At 39.6% G+C, this 27,228-nt stretch overlaps 1 protein-coding gene across 7 annotated transcripts; it reads left to right on the top strand.

Moving 5' to 3' along the window:
* Positions 1 to 418: 418 nt before the first annotated feature.
* ZHX1 (zinc fingers and homeoboxes 1) lies at positions 419 to 25,943 on the top strand. 7 transcript variants are annotated; one of them, XR_004346475.1, is made up of 6 exons: positions 419 to 742; positions 8,723 to 8,839; positions 18,664 to 21,513; positions 21,905 to 21,996; positions 24,046 to 24,269; positions 25,088 to 25,943. XR_004346475.1 is itself a non-coding variant. In XM_032610163.1 (4 exons), the coding sequence occupies exon 3, from the start codon at positions 18,889 to 18,891 to the stop codon at positions 21,508 to 21,510; it is 2,622 nt and encodes an 873-aa protein (XP_032466054.1). In that variant the 5' UTR covers positions 419 to 742; positions 8,723 to 8,839; positions 18,664 to 18,888; the 3' UTR covers positions 21,511 to 21,513; positions 21,905 to 25,943. The 7 variants fall into 7 exon arrangements, 3 of the variants coding, with proteins under 3 accessions (XP_032466054.1, XP_032466056.1, XP_032466057.1); XR_004346472.1 differs by having other exon boundaries at positions 24,046 to 25,943; XR_004346473.1 differs by having other exon boundaries at positions 21,900 to 21,996; positions 24,046 to 25,943.
* The last annotated feature ends 1,285 nt before the right edge of the window (positions 25,944 to 27,228 follow it).

The following is a 27,228-nucleotide window of genomic DNA, read 5'->3' as shown; positions in this document are numbered from 1 at the left end:
GCGGGGCTTCTGTTGACAGTGGGGGCGGTCTCCCGCCTAGAGGGGCGGGGCTTGGATCGTACTGCCGCCAAATGGGGCTTATGATGACAAGGGGTGTTTCTCACGATCTGGCGGTGACATTAGAAAAGCGGAGCGCTCAAAGGGCAGGGCCACAACTAACAGAGGGCCGGGTGCCTTCTGGATTGACCTGAGTGAAGACCAGGCTTCTGCCAGTAGCGGGCGGAGCTATCACCGGCAAGGGGCGGGGCCACTTCGAGACCTGGAGAAGGCGGGGCTTCTGTTGACATAAGGCGGGGCTTCCGTAGACCTGGGCGGGGCTTCTGTTGACAGAGGGGCGGGACGGTTCCCTACCTCCCGCCGTGAGGCAGAGGCCCGCAGAGGGCCGGGTCGAACCCCAGGGAAGCAGGAGGGTCCGGGAGTGGAGAGCCAGGCGCTGAGCGGGGTGGGGGCGCGCGGAGGGCGCGCGCGCGCGCGCACGTGGGAGGGCGCCGCCTGGGCCGGCTCTTCCCCTCCCCCCGCTCCCGCCCCCGGTCGGCTGCTGGGGCGCGCGCCTCGCCTCGCACCCCCACCCCCGATTCCCTACGCTCCGCGGAGTTCGCAGAGCTTCCGAAGCGTGAGCCGACCCGCCGAGCGGTTCCGGGTGTAGGGTTCACAGGTCAAAGTTGACTCCCTGAAGAGTGCAGCCGGTTTGAAATGCAAGATGGCGGCGGCGGGGCTCTGAGAGGCACGGCGGCCCCTGCAGGTAGCAGCGCGAGCGGGCTCCGCGACCAGCGGCCCAGGGCGTCCGGGGCTACGGGTGGGGACCGGCGGCGCAGAGTCCGCGGCCGGCGCGGCGGGCCGGACGGGGGAGGGCGGACCCGGGGCAGAGACCCCGGAGAGCTAAGCGCGCTCGGCGCGGCGAGTGGCCGGGCAGATGGGCGCGGGGCGTCCAAGGGGCAGGGACCTGGCCTGCCTGGGCCGGGATCGCCGCCAGGGGACAGACCCTGAGCCTCCTTTGCGCTCTCGGGGTCTCTGCGGCCGCGGAAGGAGCTGGGCTAGGCTCTGTAAGGGGAAATTTCAGCCCTCCTGCCTACGAGAGGGCTGAGCAACTTGGGATTGTTGAAGGAAGTGAGGACTGGGTCTCCCTAGAAGGGGGGCAGGCGCCGCAGTGATGGAACACCCTAGCAATGTTGAGGGTCCTGGGGGAGGTCGGGAGCCCTGCCCTGCAGGGGCGTGTGGCCTCGTGGGGACTTAGTCTCCCTGAGAGTGGGGAGAGATTCTCTTGCTGGAGCTGAGCGCACTGGTATTGGGGTTGGAGCCCGGAGAGATCCTTCGGGGAAGGGCTGTACCTCACTTCGGGTAAGGCTGGGCACCCATTTCGGGGCAAGACTCAGAGCTGAGTCCTTAAGAACTATATTAGCTTTTGAGGGAGCCCTGGGACTTAGGGAGAAGTTGATTAGAGAGAATGGAAATGTTATCCGTCCCTTTCAGGAGGGAGAGAGGGAGGCTGACCATGGACCGCTCCAAGCCTTAGGGCCTGAAGGGAACAACCTCCCGGTCTTTGCAGGGAATGAAGGGCTAGGAAGGAGCTGTGAGAGGAAGGGGGTCTAATGGCAGCAAAGAAGAGCCCTGGCGGATGCTCTTTCCCTGCGTATTTACACCAAAGTTCTAGGAAACAGGACTTGAAATTCTTTGTTTCAATACGTCCCTCCCCACCTCTCTGTGGGTAACAGTAAGGGAAAAGCAAAACCCTGGAGAAGAAGAAGGAAAACAAAAAAGATTTAAAAAATACAAGAAAGAAAGAAAGAAAGAAAATAAAGAGGAGAAAAAGGTTCCGTTGGATATCCTTAGCTTATGTTAGTGCAGGATCCAGCTCTCTGGCAGGTTTCAGTGAGAGACTCGGGTAGGAGAATTAGGAAGTGGGAGAGGGGATGGATAGAGGAGGCATATGGGGAAGAGACTGGGCAGAACGGGAATTCTGCAGGGCTTTTCTGTCATCTCACCCCAGCTCTAAAGAAAAACATGAGAAGAGGCTAATCTTTGTGGGGAGAAAAAAATGTCAGAAAAACTAACTCATAGAGAATTTGTAATGTGTTTAGGTTGGGATTGCATGTAACTTGAAACGAAGAAGCAATTCTCTTGGAGAGTGAGAGGATAGCAAAAAAGGGAAAATCACAGGATTGGGAAATAGAGTAGTTCCCAGTTAGGGAGGAAGAAGCAGCTATATCCCAGGAATAGTGACTATTTGTTGGGTTGGAGTATATGTTTGTGTATAACGTACATGAGTGCACCTTAAGATTTGTCGGTATTGGTCACTGTTTCTCAGTCTTTGTCTGAAAGCTTTAACTTGTGTTATATGGTGCTACGTGAATTATCCTTGCTTCTGAAAAATCATCCTGAAAAAGTCGTTTGTTTTTATGCCAGTGGTGAGGATGAACAGGATTTGGTGTTAACAAAGATACTGACCCTAGCACATCTCATAGATTTTTAAAAAAAATTTCTTAAGTAGCAATTCTGACTCTTGATTTTAAGCAAAAGAAATATGAGTGCTGCCAAAAACAATAATGCTGTAACAGGATATAAAAGAAAAAGGGCTTTCATGAATATTTTTTCCTCTTAGTTTTTCCCTTCTTACTCTAAGCATCTTAGGGCTAAGCAGACTAATTTTGTGCAAAATAAGTTGTCAAACCTTGGGTCCTTTCAATATAGAATTGATAGCATTTCATTTATCAAGGACTCTTTTTGTAGAAGAATCTCTTCAAATGCTTTATTTAGTGATCAAGATTAAAATGAAAAAAAAGAATTAAAGTAAGACTTGGGTAACTGATGACAGCTCTGATTCATATAGATTTCTTGAACCATTCTAGTATTTTTTAAAAGAGATTTAATGTCTTCAATAGAAATGTTTTTAAAAACACATTTCAAGTATAAACTAGTTTAGAGCTGCATGTTTGGAACATTGTTATTCATGTGTGCTGTTCTTTGGTTTCCCCAAAGTGCGTAGGTCTAGTTTTATATTCAATTCTGACCAGATTAGGCTGGGTGAACCAGAAAGGCATTGCTGCCAGATGGTTTGAAAATATGCTAAGGCTGAAAACATAAATGTGCCTGTGCTGGTGAGCGCTCATTAGTAGATGTCTCTCCCTTATAGTGAGCTGATTATTTCACTGGATTGGAGGACAGTTCATGAATGATGCAGCAATTATTTCACCTTTAATGATACTTGTGTTATAAGTTCTTTTTTTCAATAAATGTGAAAAAAACTTTTACAATTATTTTATTAATGAACTTGATAGCATAGGTGAGGTGGCTCATTTTGGAGATTTTCTCCCTTTTGTTATTATATTTCACATTGAGACTGAAAGGTGATGTTATGATATACTATACATTTTCCTTCTTGTAATGGTAAATAGGCACAAAAATGTGATATTTGGCACTTAAATGGAAGTACTCTTAAAATTACTAAAATGATTACAAGTGTAGCTGAGGAAATAGCCTTTTTATGTACGTTGCAGCATTGTGGATTTGGGCTCAAAAGACTCTATTTAGGGCTTCCCTGGTGGCGCAGTGATTGAGAGTCCGCCTGCTGATGCAGGGGACACGGGTTTGTGCCCCGGTCCGGGAAGATCCCACATGCCGTGGAGCAGCTGGGCCCGTGAGCCATGGCCACTGAGCCTGCGCGTCTGGAGCCTGTGCTCCGCAACGGGAGAGGCCACAACAGTGAGAGGCCCGCGTACCGCATAAAAAAAAAAAAAGGCTCTATTTATCTGAATATTAACAGTTTTGAAATTTCAGTGCCTAAGCTAGTTTTTAATCTAATATCATATTCAGTCAATTCAGGGAGGTGTCCAGAAATATCTATTGCACTGTTTGTGGTAATAGCCAGTATAGCACATTCACTTTTATGTCTAAGTTTTTTCTAACTTAAAATCCTCTTAAGTCATCCTATGTAATTTCAAAAGTAATTTAAATTACATTTATTTGAAGGGAAAAAAAACTATGGCATTAGCCTCTGAATAATAGCCAGTGTTTCCCTAATATGATTGTATACTGTTGCTCTGATATATTAATAGTTGTAGTCCGTGAGTAACCAGATTTGCATGACTCAGCTGCTGATTAAATTACTAATCAGGATATACATTTGCATTTACATTTTGGAGATCTGTGTTTTATACAGTTAATTTTTTTTAATATAGATTTTATTTATTTATTTATTTATTGGCTGCGTTGGGTCTTCCATGTCTGTGTGCGGGCTTTCTCTAGTTGCTGAGGGCTTCTCATTGCGGTGGCTTCTCTTGTTGTGGAGCACAGGCTCCAGGCGTGCAGGCTTCAGTAGTTGTGGCACACGGGCTTCAGTAGTTGTGGCTCGTGGGCTCTAGAGCGCAGGCTCAGTAGTTGTGGCACATGGGCTTAGTTGCTCTGCGGCATGTGGGATCTTCCCGGACCAGGGCTCGAACCCGTGTCCCCTGCATTGGCAGGCGGATTCTTAACCACTGTGCCACCAGTGAAGCCCTATACAGTTAATTTTTTTTTTTGGTACGCGGGCCTCTCACTGTTGTGGCCTCTCCCGTTGCAGAGCACAGGCTCCGGACGCGCAGGCTCAGCGGCCATGGCTCATGGGCCCAGCCGCTCCACGGCATGTGGCATATTCCCGGACCGGGGCACTAATCCGTGTCCCCTGCATCGGCAGGCGGACTCTCAACCACTGCGCCACCAGTGAAGCCCTATACAGTAAATTTTTAAAGTAAATATTTATGTAAATTTTTATGTAGGTTGCCACGTTTTGGTCTTAAAGGGTACTTAATCTTTTCAGTTTATATAACCAGTATCCCATAATGTATTTGAAAGGTATAAAGATGGTCTTATGTACCTTTGGTCTAAACAAATATGATGATATACTTTGGAAAACAAGGATATATGAGCAGTTTAAGAGTGACGTTTTTTCAAGGGAGTAAAAACTGAGTAAACCACTTTTTATACAGGATTTTTGTTTTCAGTTTTAAATTTAGATTTTTTAAAAATCATATTATCAAAGCTAATGTAAAAATTTAAACCATTAAAGCGGTAGACATATCATATACATATTTATCATTTAAAATAAAATAACTTTGTCATTAAATTTTAGTGATTTAATATTTCCCTTAGGACTTCTGACTCCCTTTTTCCCCTTCCTAAAGGTCTTTCTCTTTTTTTGATTGTTGTGAGGAATGAGAGGACATAGGAATATTCTGATATTTCTAAGCACTTCACTCATAATTATGTTTTTCTTCTTTACTAAGTTTATTCCCTTTTACCTTCCGATATTGTGAAAAAGAAGTTTGTTAAAATTTGTCTGGGGGCTTCTCTGGTGGCGCAGTGGTTAAGAATCCGCCTGCCAATGCAGGGGACACTGGTTCGAGCCCTGGTCCGGGAAGATCCGACATGCCGTGGAGCAGCTAAGCCTGCGAGCCACAACTACTGAAGCCCGCGGACCTAGAGCCTGTGCTTCACAACAAGAGAAGCCACCGCAATGAGAAGCCCTCACACTGCAACGAAGAGTAGCCCCCGCTCTCCGCAACTGGAGAAGAGCTCACTCACAGCAACGAAGACCCAATGCAGCCAAAATAAATAAATAAATAAATAAATAATAATAAAAAAACTTGGCTGGGCTTGGACTCTACTTGGGAGTGGGGGTTGGAAAAAAAGAACACTCACTGTATTACTATGATAAGATTTATATCAGAAGTTTGTGAGTTCTATGAAACACCCCTTAAAACGTGTCATATATTAGTGATTCATCTTGAAGCTAAGGTCAGAGAAACTATGTGCATGTTGGGGTGGGAGGTATAAATTATGATTGATTAATGTCTACCTGCTAAAGCCAGCCTATTCTATCATTGCTTAATATGCTCAGAGGTCTGAAATGGAAAATAAAATGGATTGTTTTGTGGACTTTTAAAATATTTTATAATGTTTCAACATTTAGCAAATTGTATGTGTGTGTGATAAGAACTCCTAGGGTTTAGTCTTTTGACAACTTTCGTATATAACATAGAACAGTGTTAATTATATTTATCGTGCTGTACAGTACATCCTTAGTACTTATTTATCTTATAACTGCAAGTTTGTACCTTTTGACCACCTTCATCCAATCCCCCCTCCCCCCAGTCCTGTATCCTGCCTCAGTAACCACAAATCTCATCTCTTTTTCTATGAGTTTGTTTGTTTTTTGAAGTATAACTGACCCAGAACACTATGCTAGTTCTCAACATTTAGCAAAATTTAAACAAAGACTTTCTTTGTTGTATAACTTAGTTAATACCTTAAATAAGAGTCAGAAAAATCTAATTGCGGACTTACCATGGGCCAGGAAATAGTCCAAGCACTTTACATGTGTTATTTCTTTCAATACTTACAGCAACCCTATTAAATAGGTACTATCATTAGCCCCATTTTACAGATGACGGGGCTATGGCACAGTCAGGCTAAGTGGCTTATCCGGGACCACACAGCTAGTAAGTGACAGAGCTGGGACTTGAACCCATGCACTCTGGTTCCAAAACCCAAATTCTTCATCTTTATTTCCAGTCCATCCTCTACTGCCAAAATAACTGATCTGTTTCATTACATAATGTATATGGTTGAGATGACTTATTTAATTTTCGAAGTTCACTCTATTCCTAAATTTTAAAATGATACTTTGAATTTGAGAGGTGTCCTAAAGTACTCCCAGTATCAGGAACTGAACTAACATCAGGCAAGTATGCTTTTCATCCAGAAATGCTGAGGAACTCATTTGTTGCTCCTCTAGTTGCCTTGTGCCTTTGCATGTCTTGGCAGCTCTTCTCAGAGACTCTGGTTCAGGAAAACATCTTGCAATTACTGTGTGATTTAAGAATGGATTCAAATAGGTTACCAATTTCCTATAATATTAATAATTCATTTTGGAAAATAACCTCCCCGCTTTGACAGCTGTTTCCTATCCTCTCTTCTAGTCCACATCTTGTAGATGGATGGCTAAGGAGTGTCCAAACAAGGAGATACCAGGAAATGAAATTGTAGAATCCCAGGCTGCAGACAGAATAGGATGCTCCACTGGGTCTACCAAGAAAATGCTCTTTTGCTTTTCATGAAAATAGTGTAATTATTCAGCCTAAGCTTTAACTTACCCTACAAGTATTTTACTAAAGGACTGGTATATTTACATGATTTCTCAATTTAAGTGGGCTCTTCATAAGCAATGCTAGAATAGGCTGGCTCTAGCAGGTAGACATTAATCAACATGCACCCCAACACCCATCCCAACGTGCACATAGTTTCTCTGACCTTAGCTTCAAGATGAATCACTAATATATGACACGTTTTAAGGGGTGTTTCATAGAACTCACAAACTTCTGATATAAATAATCTTATCATAGTAATACAGTGAGATTGTTCTTTTTTCACCAACCCCCACTCCCAAGTAGAGTCCAAGCCCAGCCAAGTTTTTTTTCTTTTTCTTTTTTAACTTTTGGATGCGTTAGGTCTTCGTTGCTGTGTGCGGCCTTTCTCTAGTTGCGGCAAGCTGGGGCTACTCTTTGTTGCGGTGCACGGGCTTCTCATTGCGGTGGCTTCTCTTGTTGTGGAGCACAGGCTCTAGGCGCGCGGGTTTCGGTAGTTGCAGCACATGGGCTCAGTAGTTGTGGCTCACGGGCTCTAGAGTGCAGGCTCAGTAGTTGTGGCGCACGGGCTTAGTTGCTCCACAGCATGTGGGATCCTGCTGGACCAGGTGTCGATCCCGTGTCGCCTGCATTGGCAGGTGGATTCTTAACCACTGCGCCAACAGGGAAGTTCCCAGCCAAGTTTTAACAAACTTCTTTATAAAAGTTGTATGTAATAATAGCAGAAATCAAAGGATAAGGTACTGAGGGAAATCATCTTCCTTAATATTCATTCACTATGGTTTTCAGAGTTTCACTGCTTAAAGAACAATAATAAAAATGCTTCAACCCTTCAAAAGCATTATTTACTTTTATTTAATAAGACAAACAATTATAGTTTTTACTTAATTTTCCTGACTGGTTTAACAACTGTGAATAATATACCACAGCAGTTTTAGACACAAATCTGAGTTTTCAGAGAATTTTCAGTTTGCTTGATTTTGTACCATCTAATGCTTCACAATGCACTGATTGAAAAACCATTCAGTAGTAGCTTTCTTGCAAAAATGAAATAACCACCAGTCATTCTATTAGATATATCATATGTTTAGGGGTAGAATACCACTAGTTTATTTAAGTAGTATTGGCATGTCCCCAGCATTAATGATCCACTTCATTCCAATTAATATGTAGTAAATTAGGGTACAAATATCACTAGGCTTACGTGTAAACATACAAACACACACCTCCTCCCAACTCTTAGTTTAACTAAGTTGTCTATCGTAACTTTTGTGTACTAATTTTTTGCAATCCCCAATTTCTTCATCTCAGCTTTCATATTATAGACTGCATATATTCACCTTTTGAAAACTTTTATTGAAAATAGTACAATAGTGACTTGGTTGTTTTATAAAATATAAAGATATTTTGAAGTGTAGTTTTCAGTTTTGAATTTCTTACTAAGATTGAGTTTGGCATTTCGATGATTCTTTTAAAAGTTCTGTGAGGAAATGAAATTTTTTAAAAATTACATTTATTTTTAAAAAGCCAAAGCATAAGCTTAAAGTTTCCGAATAAGACTGAATTGTATCTAGAATAATAAAGCGATATTACTTTTTTTGTAGGAGATGGCAGATAGGTACTTTGGACCTGTTGGTAATGATGGCCTGAGCTAAACATCTCCTAATTTGAGGGGACACCCTTCTGTGTCAAAGAACAGAATGTGAAGGAAGCTATGGCAAGTATGTGTTTCATCGTTTTGGTATGGTAAAAACTCAGATACTGAATGTGCTCACTTAATATAGTGATACTATATTTGGCTAAAGTTTTAAAAGCTTTTCTTTAAAAAGCAGCAGATATATTCTTAACTCTTTTTCAAGAAATGTACTTTCAAACTTGAAAAATATAGAAGTATTGTCTGCTTTAATTTCAAAGGAAACAGCATCACACTTCATAATAAATCTGTAGTATATTTAGAATTGATTTTTCAATCTATTCAATACATTTGCTGACATCCACTGTGTATCAGGCACTGTACCAGGTGCTGTGGTAATAGTGGTGAAACAGACAAATGAAGGTCATGAGGGTAGAGACCTTTTCTGTGGGGAAATTGATCTAGAAATTTTACTATTCTTTTGCCTATATCCAGAAAAATGCTTCAAGACTTACAAGAACAACTTCTGAAAATATGTTTTCAGTATACAGTCCTCTAAGAATAGTTAATTACAATTATAAAATTTAAGATATTAATAATTAAATACTTTGATTTAGGTTAGGCATACCACTATTTAAATATTTGAATATATTTTTACTTAATTACTTTTATATTTTATTTACCTGATATAAGTTGGCTTTTATAAGAAGCATTAGATTACATACTATACTGTTGGAAATATTTATTTAGTCCAATTGTTATTGTATATGATTCCAGAAAGTACTAGGAAAGATTCCATAACCATTAATGTGGTGGTTCACTTTCATTTTTTGTGTTCTTACAAGTTGACATTACCAATACTAATTACTGTTATCCTTCAAAGTATTTTTTAAATTAATTAATTAATTTTATTTATTTATTTTTGGCTACGTTGGGTCTCGGTTGCTCCGCGTGGGCTTTCTCTAGTTGCGGCGAGCGGGGGCTACTCTTCGTTGCTCTGCGCGGGCTTCTCATTGCAGTGGCTTCTCTTGTTGCAGAGCACAGGCTGTAGGCACGCAGGCTTCAGTAGTTGTAGCACGCAGGCTCAGTAGTTGTGGCTTGTGGGCTCTAGAGCGCAGGCTCAGTAGTTGTTGCGCACAGGCTTAGTTGCTCTGCGGCATGTGGGATCTTCCTGGACCAGGGCTTGAACCCGTGTCCCCTGCATTGGCAGGCGAATTCTTAACCACTGCGCCACCAGGGAAGCCCCCTTCAAAGTATTTTTAAAAATTGAATGATTATATCCAGAGTGAAATAGGTAACAGTTACTTTATTTTATAAATGGGCAAGATAATGGACAGATGAATGGCTTTTCAGCCTTTCAATGATAATCTCACTTAGAATCAAGAATAGCATTCTTGTGTTAGATTGTCTGTGAAAGATTTAATACACTTCCTTGAGAAAAGTAGGGGAAAATTATTTTCAGCCGAAAATTACTTTTGGATCCTATTCACAAACTTGAATAATAAAGACAGGAGATTTCATTATAGGGCTAGTTTGTATATCACTCTCATTATGTTACATACCGACCTACATGCCAGCAGAAGGTAGAACATCAGGATGTTAGTGTCCTAGAGACCATTCAAAAAGACATTTCACTTCTCAAATCTGGGGTCAGAGTTTACCAGGAGAAATCTGTCCAGCTTAGATTCTTCTTTTAATCTTTAGCAGCGTTAAAGTTGGCTTTCTCGGGTAGGAAAAAAAACAGGTAGAGAGGATAGAGTTTCTAACTCTTTAAGCCTTAATTAGCATTAGCAAAGGGATCTTCTGAAATTAGATAATCTTTGGCCACAGTTTCTTAGATGCTGTTACTTGGATCACATTCACTCCCGTCTGTATTCACCTTGATACTTGAATTTTTATTATTTTGAGACCATTTTGGCAATTTTCTTGAGACTTATCTCTTAGGTAATAATTCTAGGTTACAGTAATTTTTACAAACGTTTGTTGTGGGTACAAATTTGGGTTGACAAATCGCTCATTTAATTTTTTTTTTTGAGAACTTGACTCTTGTTTCTAAATATTTTTATATTTTAGCTTTGAAAAATGCCTCAAGTGTGTAAAGACCAAAGAAAAATTTTGTAATTAAAAAAAGTATCCTCGGGCTTCCCTGGTGGCGCAGTGGTTGAGAGTCCGCCTGCTGATGCAGGGGACGCGGGTTTGTGCCCCGGACCGGGAGGATCCCACGTGCCGCGGAGCGGCTGGGCCCGTGAGCCATGGCCGCTGGGCCTGCGCGTCCGGAGCCTGTGCCCCGCAGCGGGAGAGGCCACAACAGTGAGAGGCCCGCATACCGCAAAAAAAAAAAAAAAAAAAAAAAAAAAAAAAAAAAAAGTATCCTCTTGGACACCTTTTTTTAAAAAAAACATGGTAGATAGCATTTGTTTTAATTTGAGTCCATTATTCTTTGTTCCTACTATTATTTCAGGCATTCTGTGATTTTGGTGGATTTGTAACTTTTAGTTTGAATACAAACATGTAAAAATAAGTATTTTCAGCTGGCTAAACAGAACTCTGACTCAGAGAGGGAGAAGTGAAACTAAATAGAATACAGAGTCCTAAGAGTTCTCAGGATAGGTATAAATACACATTTCAAAGGATTCTTAGTTTGTATATTTTAGTTGTCCTAAGAACAGTTTTACTTAGTTGGTACTCGGTCAAAACTAACACAGTACTTAAAAATCATAGTTATCTTCTAAATGTTCTTATTTGACCCAGAATTGGCCTAAAAACAAAGTTTGTTTTTATTCACATAAAATCTTACCAAAATAACATGCCTTTGTGGCTAACTAGGCCAATAAACTGTTAATCATTTAATTTAAAGTACAAGACAGTCAGAAAAACAGAGGCTTGGAAATTCAGTGTAGCTATGGACCTACTTAGTTATAAAATTTTTGAAACTTTTTTTTTTAGCACTAAGCATAGAATTTGAAACAATTCACTAACTTTTTATAGTGTATTACATTGAGAACCTGTTTTTAAATCTCTTTAAAAATATAGGATATCATTAAAATATAGTTTTCTCTTATAGAGAAATAATGATTCTAAGTTCAAATTTGCATTTGCTATCTTTATAAGAACTGTGCCTTTTCTTCTGAATTCTACTGCAGGACTAATTCTTTGAATGAATTTATCATCCTTGTTTCATTTTTATATAGTCTACAAATATAGATATACACTATTCACACATAAAACTGATTTGTTATGGTAGAATTATAGATATTGGTAAATATTTGTTGAATATCCATTGCTGTGTTTTAATAAATAGAGTGTTTTATATTTGAGCATGTTTTCGTATTCTAGGGACTAAGGTAATTTTATTAGTAAGGATTTTACCAGTGAAAGTACTGTAAAGCGAGCACAGCTGTTCTTTATAGCTCCTCTATAAATGAGTGCTTAATGAAGTAGAATGTAGGTTATAATACACAATACACATATATTTTAAAGCTTGTTTTTTCCGCAGCAAATATTATTGGGGCCTTAATGGGCACTGTTTGGCCCTGAGAATATAGTGGAGAGCTAAACAGACATTCTCTCTGACAATGTAAGAAGAACTAGAACTGCTTAGATTTTTATTCTGTGATGAAATAAATTTTGCTTTCACTAAATGCTTTTCTGCAGAGAAAATTTCATGTAATTATTTTCATGAGTTAAGAATCATGAATTGATTAAGGAGCATCCTACCCTCCGGAGAAGAACCAGTGCGCAGATAGAACCATGGAAATTGGCTTGGCCTAGATCTACACCCTGGAGATTATGTGTGGTCTTGCGGGCTCTTAGAACCAGTCTGACTTCTCTACCGTGGGGCAGCAGTCCCCAAAGACGTCTGGAATACCCCTGAATGCTGTACACATTCTTCTTCCTCCTGAAAAAACCTTTATGTAGCACATGTTTTTGCTTTAAAAATAGAAAGTAAACTTTGTTTCCAGCTTGAGACAAATGACCATAGAAATATTTTAGTCTATTTGCAGTTTTAAGGCCTTGAAACTATTGTTTGTTGTATTTACAGTAAAGCAATGTCATAACAATATTAAAGAAAACTTGTAGATACCACACATAAAAAAATTTCACCCATAATCTAATGTGAAAATTTCATTTTTTATGTTCTCATCTAGTCTTTGTCCACATGCATACATATTTTCCCATGGTTATTTTATAATCAATATACAAATTTTGTTCCGATTTTTAAAAATTTAACAGTAAATGGATACTTTACCATATTCCTTAATTACTTTTTTGAATATCTTTTTTTTTTTGCGTGGTACGTGGGCCTCTCCCTGCTGTGGCCTCTCCCGCTGCGGAGCACAGGTGCTGGACGCGCAGGCTCAGCAGCCATGGCTCACGGGCCCAGCCACTCTGCAGCACGTGGGATCTTCCCGGACCAGGGCACGAACCCGTGTCCCCTGCATCGGCAGGCGGACTCTCAACCACTGTGCCACCAGGGAAGCCCTGAATATCATTTTTAATGGCAGTGTAATGGATTTGATCATTTATTTTTTTAACGTATTTCTCTACTGAAAGAGTAACTGAAAATAGCATTCAAATATAATTATATTTACAGTGCTGGATGCATTTAGAGCATGATTTTTTCTTTTATTGGCAGACTTCACTTTAATTATGTTTTAACTGCAAAGCCACCTAGCTCCTCAGTTGTGCAACTAAACTCTAACCCTCTTTTATAGGTAAATAGTGCAAGCTTCCGCAAATTGATTTTAAGCTTTTTTGAGTTGACTTTCAAAGGGAGGATGAGATGCCTGTCAGCTAATAGAAATTTCTATATGGCAGTTTTCCTGTTTCAGCTCCACTGCACTGTAATGATGAAAGGAGATGAATTGAAACCACACCATGGAAATTCTTATTCTGTATTTTTAACCCCTTTTGCTTTTTCATTCAACTTGTGTGCCTTGTCAGCTGATTATGTTGCTTGAGAGATAGAAAGAGAATAATAGTAAATAAATGGTATTTATTCATTCCGAAAAGAATTTTTCAGGGACTGGGGGGAAAAGCATTAATTAGGCACCTGCTGTATATCAGAGTGTGTGAAGCATTTTTATTTGATCAGCCTCTGAGGTAGGATACCAGTATTCTTATTTTCTCCAGGGCAGCCTTCTCTGCTTCTTTTCTAGAAGCCTCCTGTAGTGTGCTTACATAGTTCCCGATACTTCCTCTCTCATTGCATTGATCATAGTTAGTCTAAGTAATTGTTTACTGCCTGTTTTCCTTGCTCAACTGCTAGAATCTGGCAGAGCAGAGATGATCTGTCCTGGTCACTGCTGTAATCCAAGTGCCCAACACAGTGCCTGGCACGTGGTTGACCTTCAACAAATAGTTGTTCAGTGGATTTGTTGAACTGAAGAATTTTGGTTTTATAGGTGAGAAAACTGAGGTTGATATGAGGTTGATATTGGGTAACTTTTCCAGTCACCTAACTACTAAGTGACAGAGGAGACTCTAAAACCTGTGGTTTTACCCTACACCACAAAGCCTCTGTGAACTAATCCCCCTGGGCCTGGGTTTCTTCTTCCATAAAAAAATGGGACGATTGGGCTTCCCTGGTGGCGCAGTGGTTGAGAGTCTGCCTGCCGATGCAGGGGACACGGGTTCGTGCCCCGGTTTGGGAAGATCCCACATGCCGCGGAGCGGCTGGGCCCGTGAGCCATGGCCGCTGAGCCTGCGCGTCCGGAGCCTGTGCTCCGCAACGGGAGAGGCCACAGCAGTGAGAGGCCCGCGTACTGGTAAAAAAAAAAAAAAAAAAAAAAAAAGGGACGGTTGTGCTGAGGTCCCTGCTTCCCCGCCAGATCATGACTTTATAATAAGGACCACGAGGATGCCCTTGTTTGTGCTTTGATTTATTTTTAGGTTATATCATAATCATAGAATTGAGCCATTGGACCAAATCTTGAGGCTCTTTTGGAAACTCTTAGTCTCTCTTTGGAAATATGTTAAATAATATACTGACTCTGGTTTTGTTAGCAAAATGTGAGCAAACAGTTTTAGAAGTGAAGAGGAAAGAGTATTTCTCAGGTCTATGTAGTTGAGTATAGAAGTAATCCAGGTTGAGGCAACCTAGGCTACTCAAAATAATCAGATTTTTAGTCTTTTGCATTACTGAAGATTTTTTTTAAGCCTTTCCTTTTTTTTTTTTTTTTTTGCGGTACGCGGGCCTCTCACTGTTGTGGCCTCTCCCGTTGCGGAGCACAGGCTCCGGACGCGCAGGCTCAGCGGCCATGGCTTACGGGCCCAGCCGCCCCGTGGCATGTGGGATCTTCTCAGACCGAGGCACCAACCCGTGTCCCCTGCATCTGCAGGCGGACTCTCAACCACTGCGCCACCAGGGTAGCCCTTAAGCCTTTCTTTTAAGTAGCTTATTTAAATTTAATCATAATTTTCAAGTTACACATTTAAGTTAAAATATTTAATTTAAATAAATTTAATTTATAATTTAAAATTTTCAAATTCCTTTCAAAGACCAGTGTTTTCAAAGGAAAAAGCACAATTGTGTGTATATATCATTAGATAATAATACATGAATATTTTGTAATTTTCATGACTTTAGCAAAAAATAATTAAGGTTTTAAAATTTTATATCTGTTTCAGTTCTTACAAACTGACCATCCTGAGCTAGTGAACTATAAGGAAAAGAAATAAAAGTAATAATTTCGTAGCATATTCCTATTTTTATACTAGATAGGATAAAAAGTAAGAAGTTTAACCCAAGAGCTAGAGAACCAGAATAATAAAGGGATCTGAGCTCCTCAGGTTTCTCTTCTGTATCTTTTTATTAGTATGGGTTACTCTGTTCTACTCCTGGGCGCTCCAGGCCTGCCTTTTAGAGTGAAACAACCTGAAAGTACACATTAAATTCACTTTAGCTTTCACATTTCACTTAGCACTGGCAAGCTGAGGATTTTTGATGAAAGTATTTACGTTTTTTTTTGTTTTTTTTTTTGCGGTACGCGGGCCCCTCACTGCTGTGGCCTCTCCTGTTGTGGAGCACAGGCTCCGGACGCGCAGGCTCAGCGGCCATGGCTCACGGGTCCAGCCGCTCCGCGGCATGTGGGATCTTCCCAGACCAGGGCACGAACCAGTGTCCCCTGCATCGGCAGGCGGACTCTCAACCACTGCGCCACCAGGGAAGCCCCAGTATTTACGTTTTTAAGGCACAGGCTTCAGACACATCTCAGAACCCATCAGAGGTGGAAGTAGGGATTGTGGGGTCTGTGGGATGGGGTCAGGAAGTAGTTTAGCTTCTATACTTCTCCGACCAGTGGCTATATTCTTTAGTCAGTTTTGCACTTAGGCGTCTCATAGAATTTTGTTTGAAGAAAGGGCTGTCCTGCTTACAACAAAAAGTTTGAAAACCACCATTTTCAGGAAATGTAGTTTCAAGAAAAACCCCTCTATCTTTGGCTTCTGGCTGTTAATATACCCTAACTAAACATAATCTAAGATTCTATGAGAATAACAGTCATAAAATAGCTTACTCCCCTGCCTTTCAGCAATTCTCCTTCACTGTCAAAAATGTGGGTGCTGCTCATTGGTTACTGTTCTGCTTAAAGTCTTATTTGAGGAATTCCCTGTTTCTAATGAGGAAAAAATGATAAAAACAGTGGTGTTCCTTATTGAACTGAGTAGGAGAGATGGTATTATCTTAGTTTATAACATTTAGTTAAGAAATCATTTTAAATTTCAGTGATTTCTTTATGTTCCCTTAGAAATCAAAGTTTTTTGGTTTTTTTTTTTTTTTGCGGTACGCGGGCCTCTCACCGTTGTGGCCTCTCCCGCCGCGGAGCACAGGCTCCGGACGTGCAGGCCCAGCGGCCATGGCTCACGGACCCAGCCGCTCCGCGGCATGTGGGATCTTCCTGGACCGGGGATTGAACCCGTGTCTCCTGCATCAACAGGCAGACTCTCAACCACTGCGCCACCAGGGAATCCCCAAAGATTTTTTATAGAAAAAAAAGAACACTAACACTTTTGAGAGTGAGGTTTGGATTGTTGATACCATTATTATTACTAAGCTGATGCTCTTTATTTTGTAATATGGGAAATCAGGACATTTAGTCTGACTTTTGGTCCAACTTTCCACCTGTTGCTTGGATCCATCAAATGGATATGTAGTATATATTTGAATAATCCCAGTGAGGAGGATCTTACCACCTTCAAAGGCAGGACATTCTCTCTTTGGACAGCTGTTTCCTAAAAATGTTTCTCCCTTTACTGAGTCATGGAGACCTAGTTTTGCTATAATCTTTGAAATAAACTTTTTCTCCTCAGTTCAGCTAGGACAAGGATTATGCTAGTAAATGAAAATAGTTCCAATTCGTGGTACAAAATAAGTGATACCACTTATTGTATTCATTTTCATTTGGTTTAGAATTTAGAAGCACACCAACTTTGATTTAGCATCAAAATTGTATTTTAACTATTTTGGGTGCAAAAGTATTAAAATGTATTTGTATGAACATATCTCACTTTTTCTTGATGATTCAAGGTCATTCTTGTGAATTTCAGCTACATTTTCCATGGTGATGCCCTTAGGGCATTTTGAATTTTACAGGACTCTTTTTCTATTCATTCTAGTTCAGGTTGGAAGTAGTTTTTTTGTGTGTGTGTTGGGGGCATGGATCTTAGTTCCCCAACCAGGGATTGAACCCCGGGGCACAACAGTGAAAGCGCTGCAACCTAACCACTAGACCACCAGGGAACTCCCTAGTCCAGGTTAATAAGCATTTAGTGAGTCTCTACTTCCAGGCTTCTGTATGCAAAAGGAGATAGAGAAATGTATGAGAAGTCAGCCAAGATAGCTCAGCTGGGAGAGCTTAGATTGAAGACATAAAGGAAATTGCCTCCATCCAGAGTTTCAGGAGCTTTGCTATGTCTCAAAAAAGCTATTACTTTAAAAAAGAAGGAAAAAAATGAATAAGGAAACTGGAGGTTTCGGGACAAAAGTGTAACGTTCCTCTGGTACAATATGGTAAGTTCTAGACTAGAAAATAAGCCGGGGAGGAGGCTGGGCCGAGCTAAGGGGAGCAGGTGATTTATCAGGCAGATTTATAGAGAGGTCATCACACCCAGCGCACAAACAAGTGTCCTGGCACAAGGAATGGCCTGCACTGAGAGTCCTTAGAATAGCAATCGTTTTTGCTCTGTGCCTAAAACATAAAGAAATAGGAGTCAGGAGGGAGATGGTAGGAAATTGAGGTTGCAGCCAGGATGTGAAGAGAACTACATGTCGCTTAAGGAGTTTGAACTTCATTCTTTCAGCACTGGGGACCCATCATAAGCTTGAAGTCAGGAGACTGACATGATTAGATATGTTTTACCAATTTTGATAGCATTGTGGAGAATGATTAAGATAATGTTTCTGAAACGTTGATCATTTATATTCTGCCTTTGTTGCTTTTGCCATACTTGGGCATGCTTTGGGGATAAGACAGACCAGGAGGAAGAAGCGGGCATAACTGATGGATTGAATTTCTTATATACTTAGTGGTCATAGTCTTGAGTATCTGTGGCTGCTTTTATAGTTTTAAAGTTCCTCCCCTGTTAACAGATTATCATTTCACACTGATATTAGTATGCCTGCCGAAGCAGACTCTTTTTCCCCCTTCCCTTCCAGTGTATAGCTGGCTAGATGAAAAAATCCAAATAAACAAGCCCGTGGGCTGACCCATGAGGTACAGTACATGACCTAAAGTGAGTTGGCTTGGAGACATCTATTTTGACCCTTAGAGGACTTTTTTCCTGGTCTGGTCTTATTCTACATCTTTATAACTGAGCTCTCCAACAACTTCATGTAAGTGAAATATAACTGTAATTTGCTTAATAGATCATAATCACTCATTTAAAAACATTTTTTAATTTATCTTAATGTAGGTGATTGGAGTTGTGCTTCAAAAATTTCAGCAGTTCAGCAGTATTTTATTTGCCAACCATAAGCTCTTTACTTGATAGCACCATGAAAAAGCTGCTAATGAGACTTGTTGAGCACAAAGACAGACTTGAAGAACCAAAAGCCATTGTTTTCAAATGAAGAATACTGAACAGTTTTAAGCCCCAATGCTTTTTAATCACCACTGAGATTTTCCCCATAACATCAGAATGGCAAGCAGGCGAAAATCCACAACACCCTGCATGGTCCTTGCCAGTGAACAGGATCCAGACCTCGAGCTGATATCAGATCTGGATGAAGGTCCTCCTGTACTTACACCTGTAGAAAACACCAGAGCAGAGAGTATCTCAAGTGATGAAGAAGTTCATGAATCCGTAGACTCTGACAATCAGCAAAATAAAAAAGTTGAAGGTGGCTATGAATGTAAATATTGTACTTTTCAAACTCCAGATCTAAATATGTTTACTTTTCATGTGGATTCAGAACATCCCAATGTAGTGCTAAATTCATCCTATGTTTGTGTCGAATGCAATTTTCTTACCAAAAGGTATGATGCACTTTCCGAGCATAATCTGAAATATCACCCGGGAGAAGAAAATTTCAAGTTGACTATGGTGAAACGAAATAACCAGACAATCTTTGAACAAACAATAAATGATCTGACTTTTGATGGTAGTTTTGTTAAAGAGGAGAATTCAGAGCAAGCTGAATCGACAGAAGTTTCTTCTTCGGGAATATCTATCAGTAAAACTCCTATCATGAAAATGATGAAAAATAAAGTGGAGAACAAACGGATTACAGTTCATCATAATTCAGTTGAGGACGTTCCAGAAGAGAAAGAGAATGAAATCAAACCAGACCGTGAAGGAACTGTGGAAAATCCAAGTTCTTCAGCTTCTGAATCGAATACAAGTACTTCCATTGTAAACAGAATACATCCAAATACTGCCAGCACAGTTGTGACCCCGGCAGCAGTTCTTCCTGGGTTAGCACAGGTTATCACTGCTGTATCAGCTCAGCAGAATTCCAATTTGATTCCCAAAGTCCTCATCCCTGTTAATAGCATTCCTACCTACAATGCTGCATTGGATAACAACCCCCTTTTGCTTAACACCTACAACAAATTCCCTTATCCAACAATGTCAGAAATTACTGTTCTTTCTGCCCAAGCAAAATATACAGAGGAACAGATCAAGATATGGTTTTCAGCCCAACGTCTAAAACATGGTGTTAGCTGGACTCCTGAGGAAGTAGAGGAGGCGAGAAGAAAACAATTCAACGGAACAGTCCACACTGTACCTCAGACCATAACGGTCATCCCCACCCACATTTCCACAGGGAGTAATGGTTTACCATCCATCTTACAGACATGCCAAATAGTTGGCCAGCCAGGTCTGGTCCTTACCCAAGTGGCCGGCACGAATACCTTGCCAGTAGCAGCACCTATAGCCTTGACAGTGGCAGGGGTTCCAAATCAAACAAACGCACAGAAAAGTCAGCCCCCGGCCACTCAGCCTACTGCAGAGACCAAGCCAGCAGCAGCAGGAGCCCCATCCTCTCAGCTTGTGAAAAATGAGACTGCAGTGGCGAACCCTGATGCGTTCGGCGTTCGGGCAAAAAAGACTAAAGAGCAACTGGCAGAATTAAAAGTTAGCTACCTAAAGAATCAGTTTCCCCATGATTCCGAAATTATCAGACTTATGAAAATCACAGGGCTGACAAAAGGAGAGATTAAAAAATGGTTTAGTGACACAAGGTACAACCAGAGAAATTCAAAGAGTAATCAGTGCTTACATCTCAACAATGATTCCTCCGCCACTATTATCATAGACTCCAGTGATGAAACCACGGAATCCCCAACTGTTGTTACTTCACAGCAGAAACAATCCTGGAATCCTTTTCCAGACTTTACTCCCCAAAAGTTTAAAGAGAAGACGGCAGAGCAGCTTCGTGCCCTACAGGCAAGTTTTCTCAACAGCTCCGTACTTTCAGAAGAAGAATTAAATAGGTTAAGAGCGCAAACCAAACTTACCAGAAGGGAAATTGATGCTTGGTTTACAGAGAAGAAGAAATCAAAAGCTTTAAAGGAAGAGAAAGGAGAAATAGAGGAAAGCAATGCAGGTAGTTCCAAAGAAGAAACTGGAGAAACTTCTCCTGGAGATGAGTCTAGTGCACCTAAGTCAGGGAGTACGGGCAAAATATGTAAAAAAACACCCGAGCAGTTGCACATGCTTAAAAGCGCATTTGTCCGAACACAGTGGCCGTCGCCAGAAGAGTATGACAAGTTGGCTGAAGAAAGTGGGCTTGCTAGAACAGACATAGTTAGTTGGTTTGGGGACACCCGTTATGCTTGGAAAAATGGAAACTTAAAATGGTACTACTACTATCAAAGCGCCAATTCAAGCAGTATGAACGGTCTGTCTTCTCTTAGAAAAAGGGGGAGAGGGAGACCCAAAGGAAGGGGAAGAGGAAGACCTCGCGGGCGGCCCAGAGGAAGCAAGAGAATGAACAACTGGGACAGGGGGCCGTCCCTCATCAAATTTAAAACTGGAACTGCAATACTTAAGGATTATTACCTGAAGCACAAATTTCTTAATGAGCAAGACCTCGATGAACTTGTTAACAAATCACATATGGGCTACGAGCAGGTCAGAGAATGGTTTGCTGAAAGACAGAGAAGATCAGAGTTAGGTATAGAATTATTTGAGGAAAATGAGGAGGAAGATGAAGTTATTGATGATCAGGAAGAGGATGAAGAAGAAACAGATGACAGTGACACTTGGGAACCCCCACGACATGTGAAGCGGAAGCTTTCTAAATCAGATGACTGAAATGTAAGTTGTTAAGCTGCGTGTGCATTCACCAACCACATACATTTAGCACAGTCACCTCGTATTTGTCATCGTCACTTTTGACGGATTTTTTCTAAAATAGTTTCTCTTATGCCTCATAAGAGGACTAGGTGCCATGAGTATAGCCAAGAGATACGATTATCACGTGTAGTCTGATTCTTGTGATGGTTATGTTTATTATGTAGAGTTTAATGTTGCCTTAATTATTTTTTATGTGAAATGTTCTTTACTTTGTTTTAAGGGAAAGTTACCCATTCTCTAAGAAGGAAGACTGGTGGGCGGGTTGGGGATTCACACATACTAAAGATAACTAAAATGTATTTCTTGCAACCCTCCTTCACTAAAGCTTCATTTTTTGCCTGTTTAAGGAAAGAATTCAAAAACGAAAACTAAAAAGAAGGGGAAAAGTATACCGAAGGAAAGACTTACCACAGGGGTGAAGATTGCTCAGTTTTAGGAAACTAGGTGAAAATGGCTATCTCTCTTTCTTTATTCATTGTATTGCCCCCCAAACTATTAGATTTTTAACTAGAGTTTAAAATGCTTTAAGTATTAAAATTATTCAATTTTTTTTTCTATTAAAAGCCAAAGGTCTGTTTTAAGCGATATATAAATTCATGTTTGCTTAGGTGGCATCTGTCTTTGAAAACTGTGATATAAATTATTTCTGTTTTAGGGATCAGTGGTAAATAACAGATTTTATATTAAATTAACTCAATTGCCTGAAATGTCTTTTCCTTATTTGATATAAAACAAACCTGCTACCAGCAGAAACACATTATTAAGTTAAAAATACCTCTCTGTAGGCATAAAAGTGCAAGTATATATGCTTTAAATTTGAAAGGTTTGGCCTGTTCCTTAACTCTTAATTCTTTTATAGATTGGATTAATTAAAATTTCACTGTAGTTGCAAATCCAGATACCTGATTTGGAGTTAGAACTTGAATTCTTAATACTTTTGGAATTCAGTAGCATAGTTTGCTTCTTTTCTACTCTCTGTTTTGGAGTGTTCTAGGATAAGACTGTACTTTTTTTAAAAACAGTGCAGTTGTCATGAAGTGTTTGTATCTGTCCATCAGTAGTCCAAAAGCACCTTGTTGTCAGAAATCACTGCAGTGTTCTGAAACAGCAGGGGAGGAAAAGAGGCTTAGACCCTCATCATGTGAGCATATTTATTATACTTACTTCCATAGCTTTTTGCATCCCTACCCCATCTGCTACTTTTATGCTCTCTTATTCTACACAGAATTTCTTTAATTCCCCCATGCCTTCCTCCCTGGTTTTATTTATTTTGTTTTAACAGTTATTTATAGAGTGCTTAATATGTACCAGGCACTATTCTTATTGCTTGGCAGTAAGCAAGATATTCTTTTTTTCCAGATATTCTTTTCATTAACAGGTTTTTTTTTTTCAGGCAGAAAAACAGATGAGACTAAAAATGCACCTATTTTAGAATGAATCTCACTCCAGGTTATAGAGCATAATGTATCCTTGTGAGTCACAAGAAGTTAAACAGTCTTGTACGGCTTTATCCTGAAACACAGCCCTCCATTTCCTTATGTCAGAAATCTTCAGGACAGGCTTTCTTCTGACCCAGATGCAGAAAATATTTTTTACAGGCTTTTTTGTTGTTGTTGCTAAACACAAGAATGTGCACTCGGCCAAGACTGAATCAACAAATTAGTTGCTGCAGTGAATTGTTGTCGTTGTTGTAGTAGTAAGCTCTGCAGTGATTTTGGAGGAAGTTGTAATCTCATTCTAAAAATAATGTGAACTTTGTTGTACAGCTTAGTTTGACCTTACTTTAAGTTTGTGTGGGTAATTCTTAAGTAATATATCAATACGCTAATGGACACTAGGGTCAGAAAATTCACACAAAGCCATGCATGGTTTTTAAAAAATTGTATCGTATATGTTATACATGTACTTTTGTGGTACCTATATTGGCATGCTCTAATTTTAAAATATGCAAAAGTCTAAAATTATAAAACCCATTAATTACCAAGTTATCACTGGCTTAACAAAATAATTTTTCATCTTATAAAAGGATTCACCATAAATTTCCTCTAAACAGTTACTTCTTCATTTAGATACGGTTTAATTTACCAAAAAAAAAGTAACCAAAACCTTTCCAAAATAGTTACTGCAAAAAAGTGATAAACACATATGTCTTTTGCACAAGCTAGCCCCATATATAAATAGAAAAAAATACAAGTCTTTAGATTTCGTAGTCTATTATGAATACAATGAAATATATACTTCCAACTAATATTTTTTTATAAATTATTACATGTAGGTAAAAAATGTCTATAAGCAAATCTGGTATATGCAGAACATATACACTGGAGTTGCACACAAAATCTGCATTACACAAGATACATATGGCAAGTGATCTCAGGATTAATAAGCGAATACAGAGGATGTATTTTAATCGTTTTCGTTTCTAAAAGTGGTAAATGTTAAAATATGGTTATCTTTAAAATTTTAGTTTTTTATTATGTTTTTCTTTTATAGCTGCCTAAAACGTTGGAGGAGAATCAATTCTTCAACTCCAGATGTCTGATTTACTGTGAATGGGCTCAATCTTTGATGACACTGAAAACGTTTGGGGGCATACACAATCTCAAAAAATAGGATCCAATACCCAAAAACAGTGGGACTCAATGTTGTGTCAAAGTTAAACTGCTGCAGACGGCAGAAGTCCTGCAGTGCACACAGGACACTAATTAAAACAACTTGTAAGCAGTCACATTTCAATGAAGTGCATTTTTATTCTGATATGATGGAGACATTCTGATTCTTAGACTTTCTGAGGGGGTTTAATGACCACTAGAGCTTGTCCTCATATTCTGTTCAGCTTAATACTGTATGTCTCGTAAGATGGGCCTTATTGCCTGTATTCTTTGATATATGATTAAGATTATAGCTTTGAGTGACCAAACATTTTACAGAGTAAAACTTGTTTGAAGCAGGAAAAAGAAAAATCTGATTTATTTCTATATCTCATTTCTCAGGCCCTGCACTGAGATTAAGGAGTTGTGCATGGGTTTATGTAATTTCAGCGTAAGTGAAAAACAGGCTGTGGACATATTGGAGCAAGAAGATTTTGTGGTATCATTGGCGCTTAATGATTGGATCTTTCATTGAACACATTCATGGATACCACTATTACTACTTGTAATACTCTGTTACTTTTTTTCATTAGAAATTGAATTAGCTTTTTCTTAAACCGAACATAATCAGTACTGAAGAAGGGAAAGAAACTGGCATAAGAATTTGGATAGGGTGAAACTCTGAAATAAATATTGTACCAAAAATGTGAAAAAGAACCATGTAGTAAATATTAACTTAGTGTTTTCTTACAATCGTATAGAAATCAGAAATTTTGTACAGGTGTCAGATCAGAATTTTCAAGAATTATCTTTTGGTGAAATTCTACTTTGTGTAACAACTTCAATGAATAAAGAAAAAAATTCTGAACTGATCAGAATGAGGTAAAACTTAGCTTTTCACTTATGAACATGGCAGTGTTCACTGTTAACTCTTGCCATTTCAGGAGACTGAAAGTTCCTCCTAACTCAAACTTTGTAAAGACCGGTGCTGTTCATTCGTGTTGAGAAGGACCCTTTCCTTTGTGACTACAGGACCATTTTTCAAAATGTGCTTTCTTCATAGAAGAAATGTTCAGTTTCATTAGCTTTGGATTTTAAAATGTTTTTCTGAATGACCAGATGTAGTGGGCTTGGCCAGTTTATTTTATCTAATTTAATGAATAATAAATATTAAGCTCTTGTTTTTACCTAAATGTTTGTCATCTAATGAAAATGTTATGAAAAAGCCTTGACTATGCATGCTGCTTTCATTTTTATAAACTTTTCATTTTTTAACTATAGCTTTATTAGTAATTCCAAAATGCTGCAATTTAGCTTATTTCTTCATTCAAACAGCTGGCTTTGTGGGTGGCTTTTTCTTACTACTGTTAACTTTTTTTAAGAGAAGCAATGTAAAGACAGTAACGATTTAATGCACTAAACTGTTCTTTCTTTTACACGTTTAAAAACTTCTTAAAGCACTCTGTATTATAATGATTAAATTGCTCCCTTTTTTAAATCATTGCTAATGTGGTCTGAGTTTTGTTTGACAATAATTTTAATGTTTTCAAAATTTGAAATGTCAAGTATTGGAAATGAAACCTTTGAATATATTTATATTATGTTTCCCTTGCAATATGTTAACTTTGTATAGCTGTAAATAACTATTAGTAATTTTTCCCCAGTCTCTTAAGACTTGACACTTAAATCTGCTCTGATGTTTGCTAGCTTTTAAATATATTTATTTGACAGAGCAAAGAACCCTCTTCTCCTGGTTAACTGTGTCCTTGAATACAAAATAAAAGTTAGCAGTGATTAGTAGCTTTCAGTGATTTTTTTTTCATTTTATTAACTGAATTTTCAAAAAATCATGGTAAAATATAACAAAAGTTGCCATTATATCCATTTTTAAGTTCAATGGCATTAATTATATATACAGTGTTGGGCAACAGCATCCACTATTTCCAAAACTTTTCATCATCCCAAACAGAACTCTGTAACTGTTAAGCAATAACTCTCCATTGCCCCCTCCCTACAACCCCTGGTAACTTTTCATCTACTTTCTGTTTCTATGAATTTGCCTATTCTTGATATTTCAAATAAGTGGAATCATACAATCCTTGTCCTTTTATGTCTGAATTATTTCATTTAGCATAGTGTTTTCAAAGTTCATTCATACGGTAGCATATATCAGAATTTCATTCTTTTTTTAATAAATTTATTTATTTTTATTTGGGGGGGCTGTGTTGGGTCTTCATTGCTGCGTGCAGGCTTTCTCTAGTTGCGGCGAGTGGGGGCTACTCTTCGTTGTGGTGCGTGGGCTTCTCATTGTGGTGGGTTCTCTTGTTGCAGAGTATGGGCTGTAGGTGTTCGGGCTTCAGTAGTTGAGGCATGTGGGCTGAGTAGTCGTGGCTTGCGGGCTCTAGAGCGCAGGCTCAGTAGTTGTGGTGCTCGGGCTTAGTTGCTCCACGGCATGGGAGATCTTCCCGGACCAGGGCTCGAACCCATATCCGCTGCATTGGCAGGCGGATTCTTAACCACTGAGACACCAGGGAAGCCCTCATTCTTTTTTATGGCTGAATAATATTCCAGTGTGTATGCCCACGTGTGTGTGTATTCATCTGTTTATGGATGGACGCTTGGGTTGTTGTCACCTTTTGGCTAGAAAAATGCTACAGTGAACATCAGCATACAACTCACAGTGTGAGTCCCTATTTTCAGTTCTTTTGGGTATGTATCTAGGAGTGGAATTGCTGAATCTGGCAATTCTGTGTTTAACTTTTTGAGGAACCATCAAACTGTTTTCCACAGTTGTCTGTAGCCGTTTTACATTCCACCAGCAATATACAAGGGTTCTAATTTCTCAGTATCCTCACCAACACCTTTTATTTTCAGTTTTTAAAATTATTGTTATCACCATCCTAGTAGGTGTGAAGTGATATCTCACTGTGGCTTTGATTTGCATTTCTCTAGTGGCTAATGATGTTGAGCATCTTTTATGTGGTTAACGACCATTTGTATATCGTCTTTGGAAAAATGTCTGTCTGAGTCCTTTGCTAAGTTTTTTTTTTTGTTTTTTTTTTTTTGCGGTAAGCGGGCCCTCACT

The sequence above is a fragment of the Phocoena sinus genome, chromosome 17 (assembly GCF_008692025.1).
Source record: "Phocoena sinus isolate mPhoSin1 chromosome 17, mPhoSin1.pri, whole genome shotgun sequence".
NCBI lineage: Eukaryota > Metazoa > Chordata > Mammalia > Artiodactyla > Phocoenidae > Phocoena > Phocoena sinus.
Note: the sequence above shows the minus strand (reverse complement) of the source record. Positions and strands in the feature narration are given on the sequence as shown.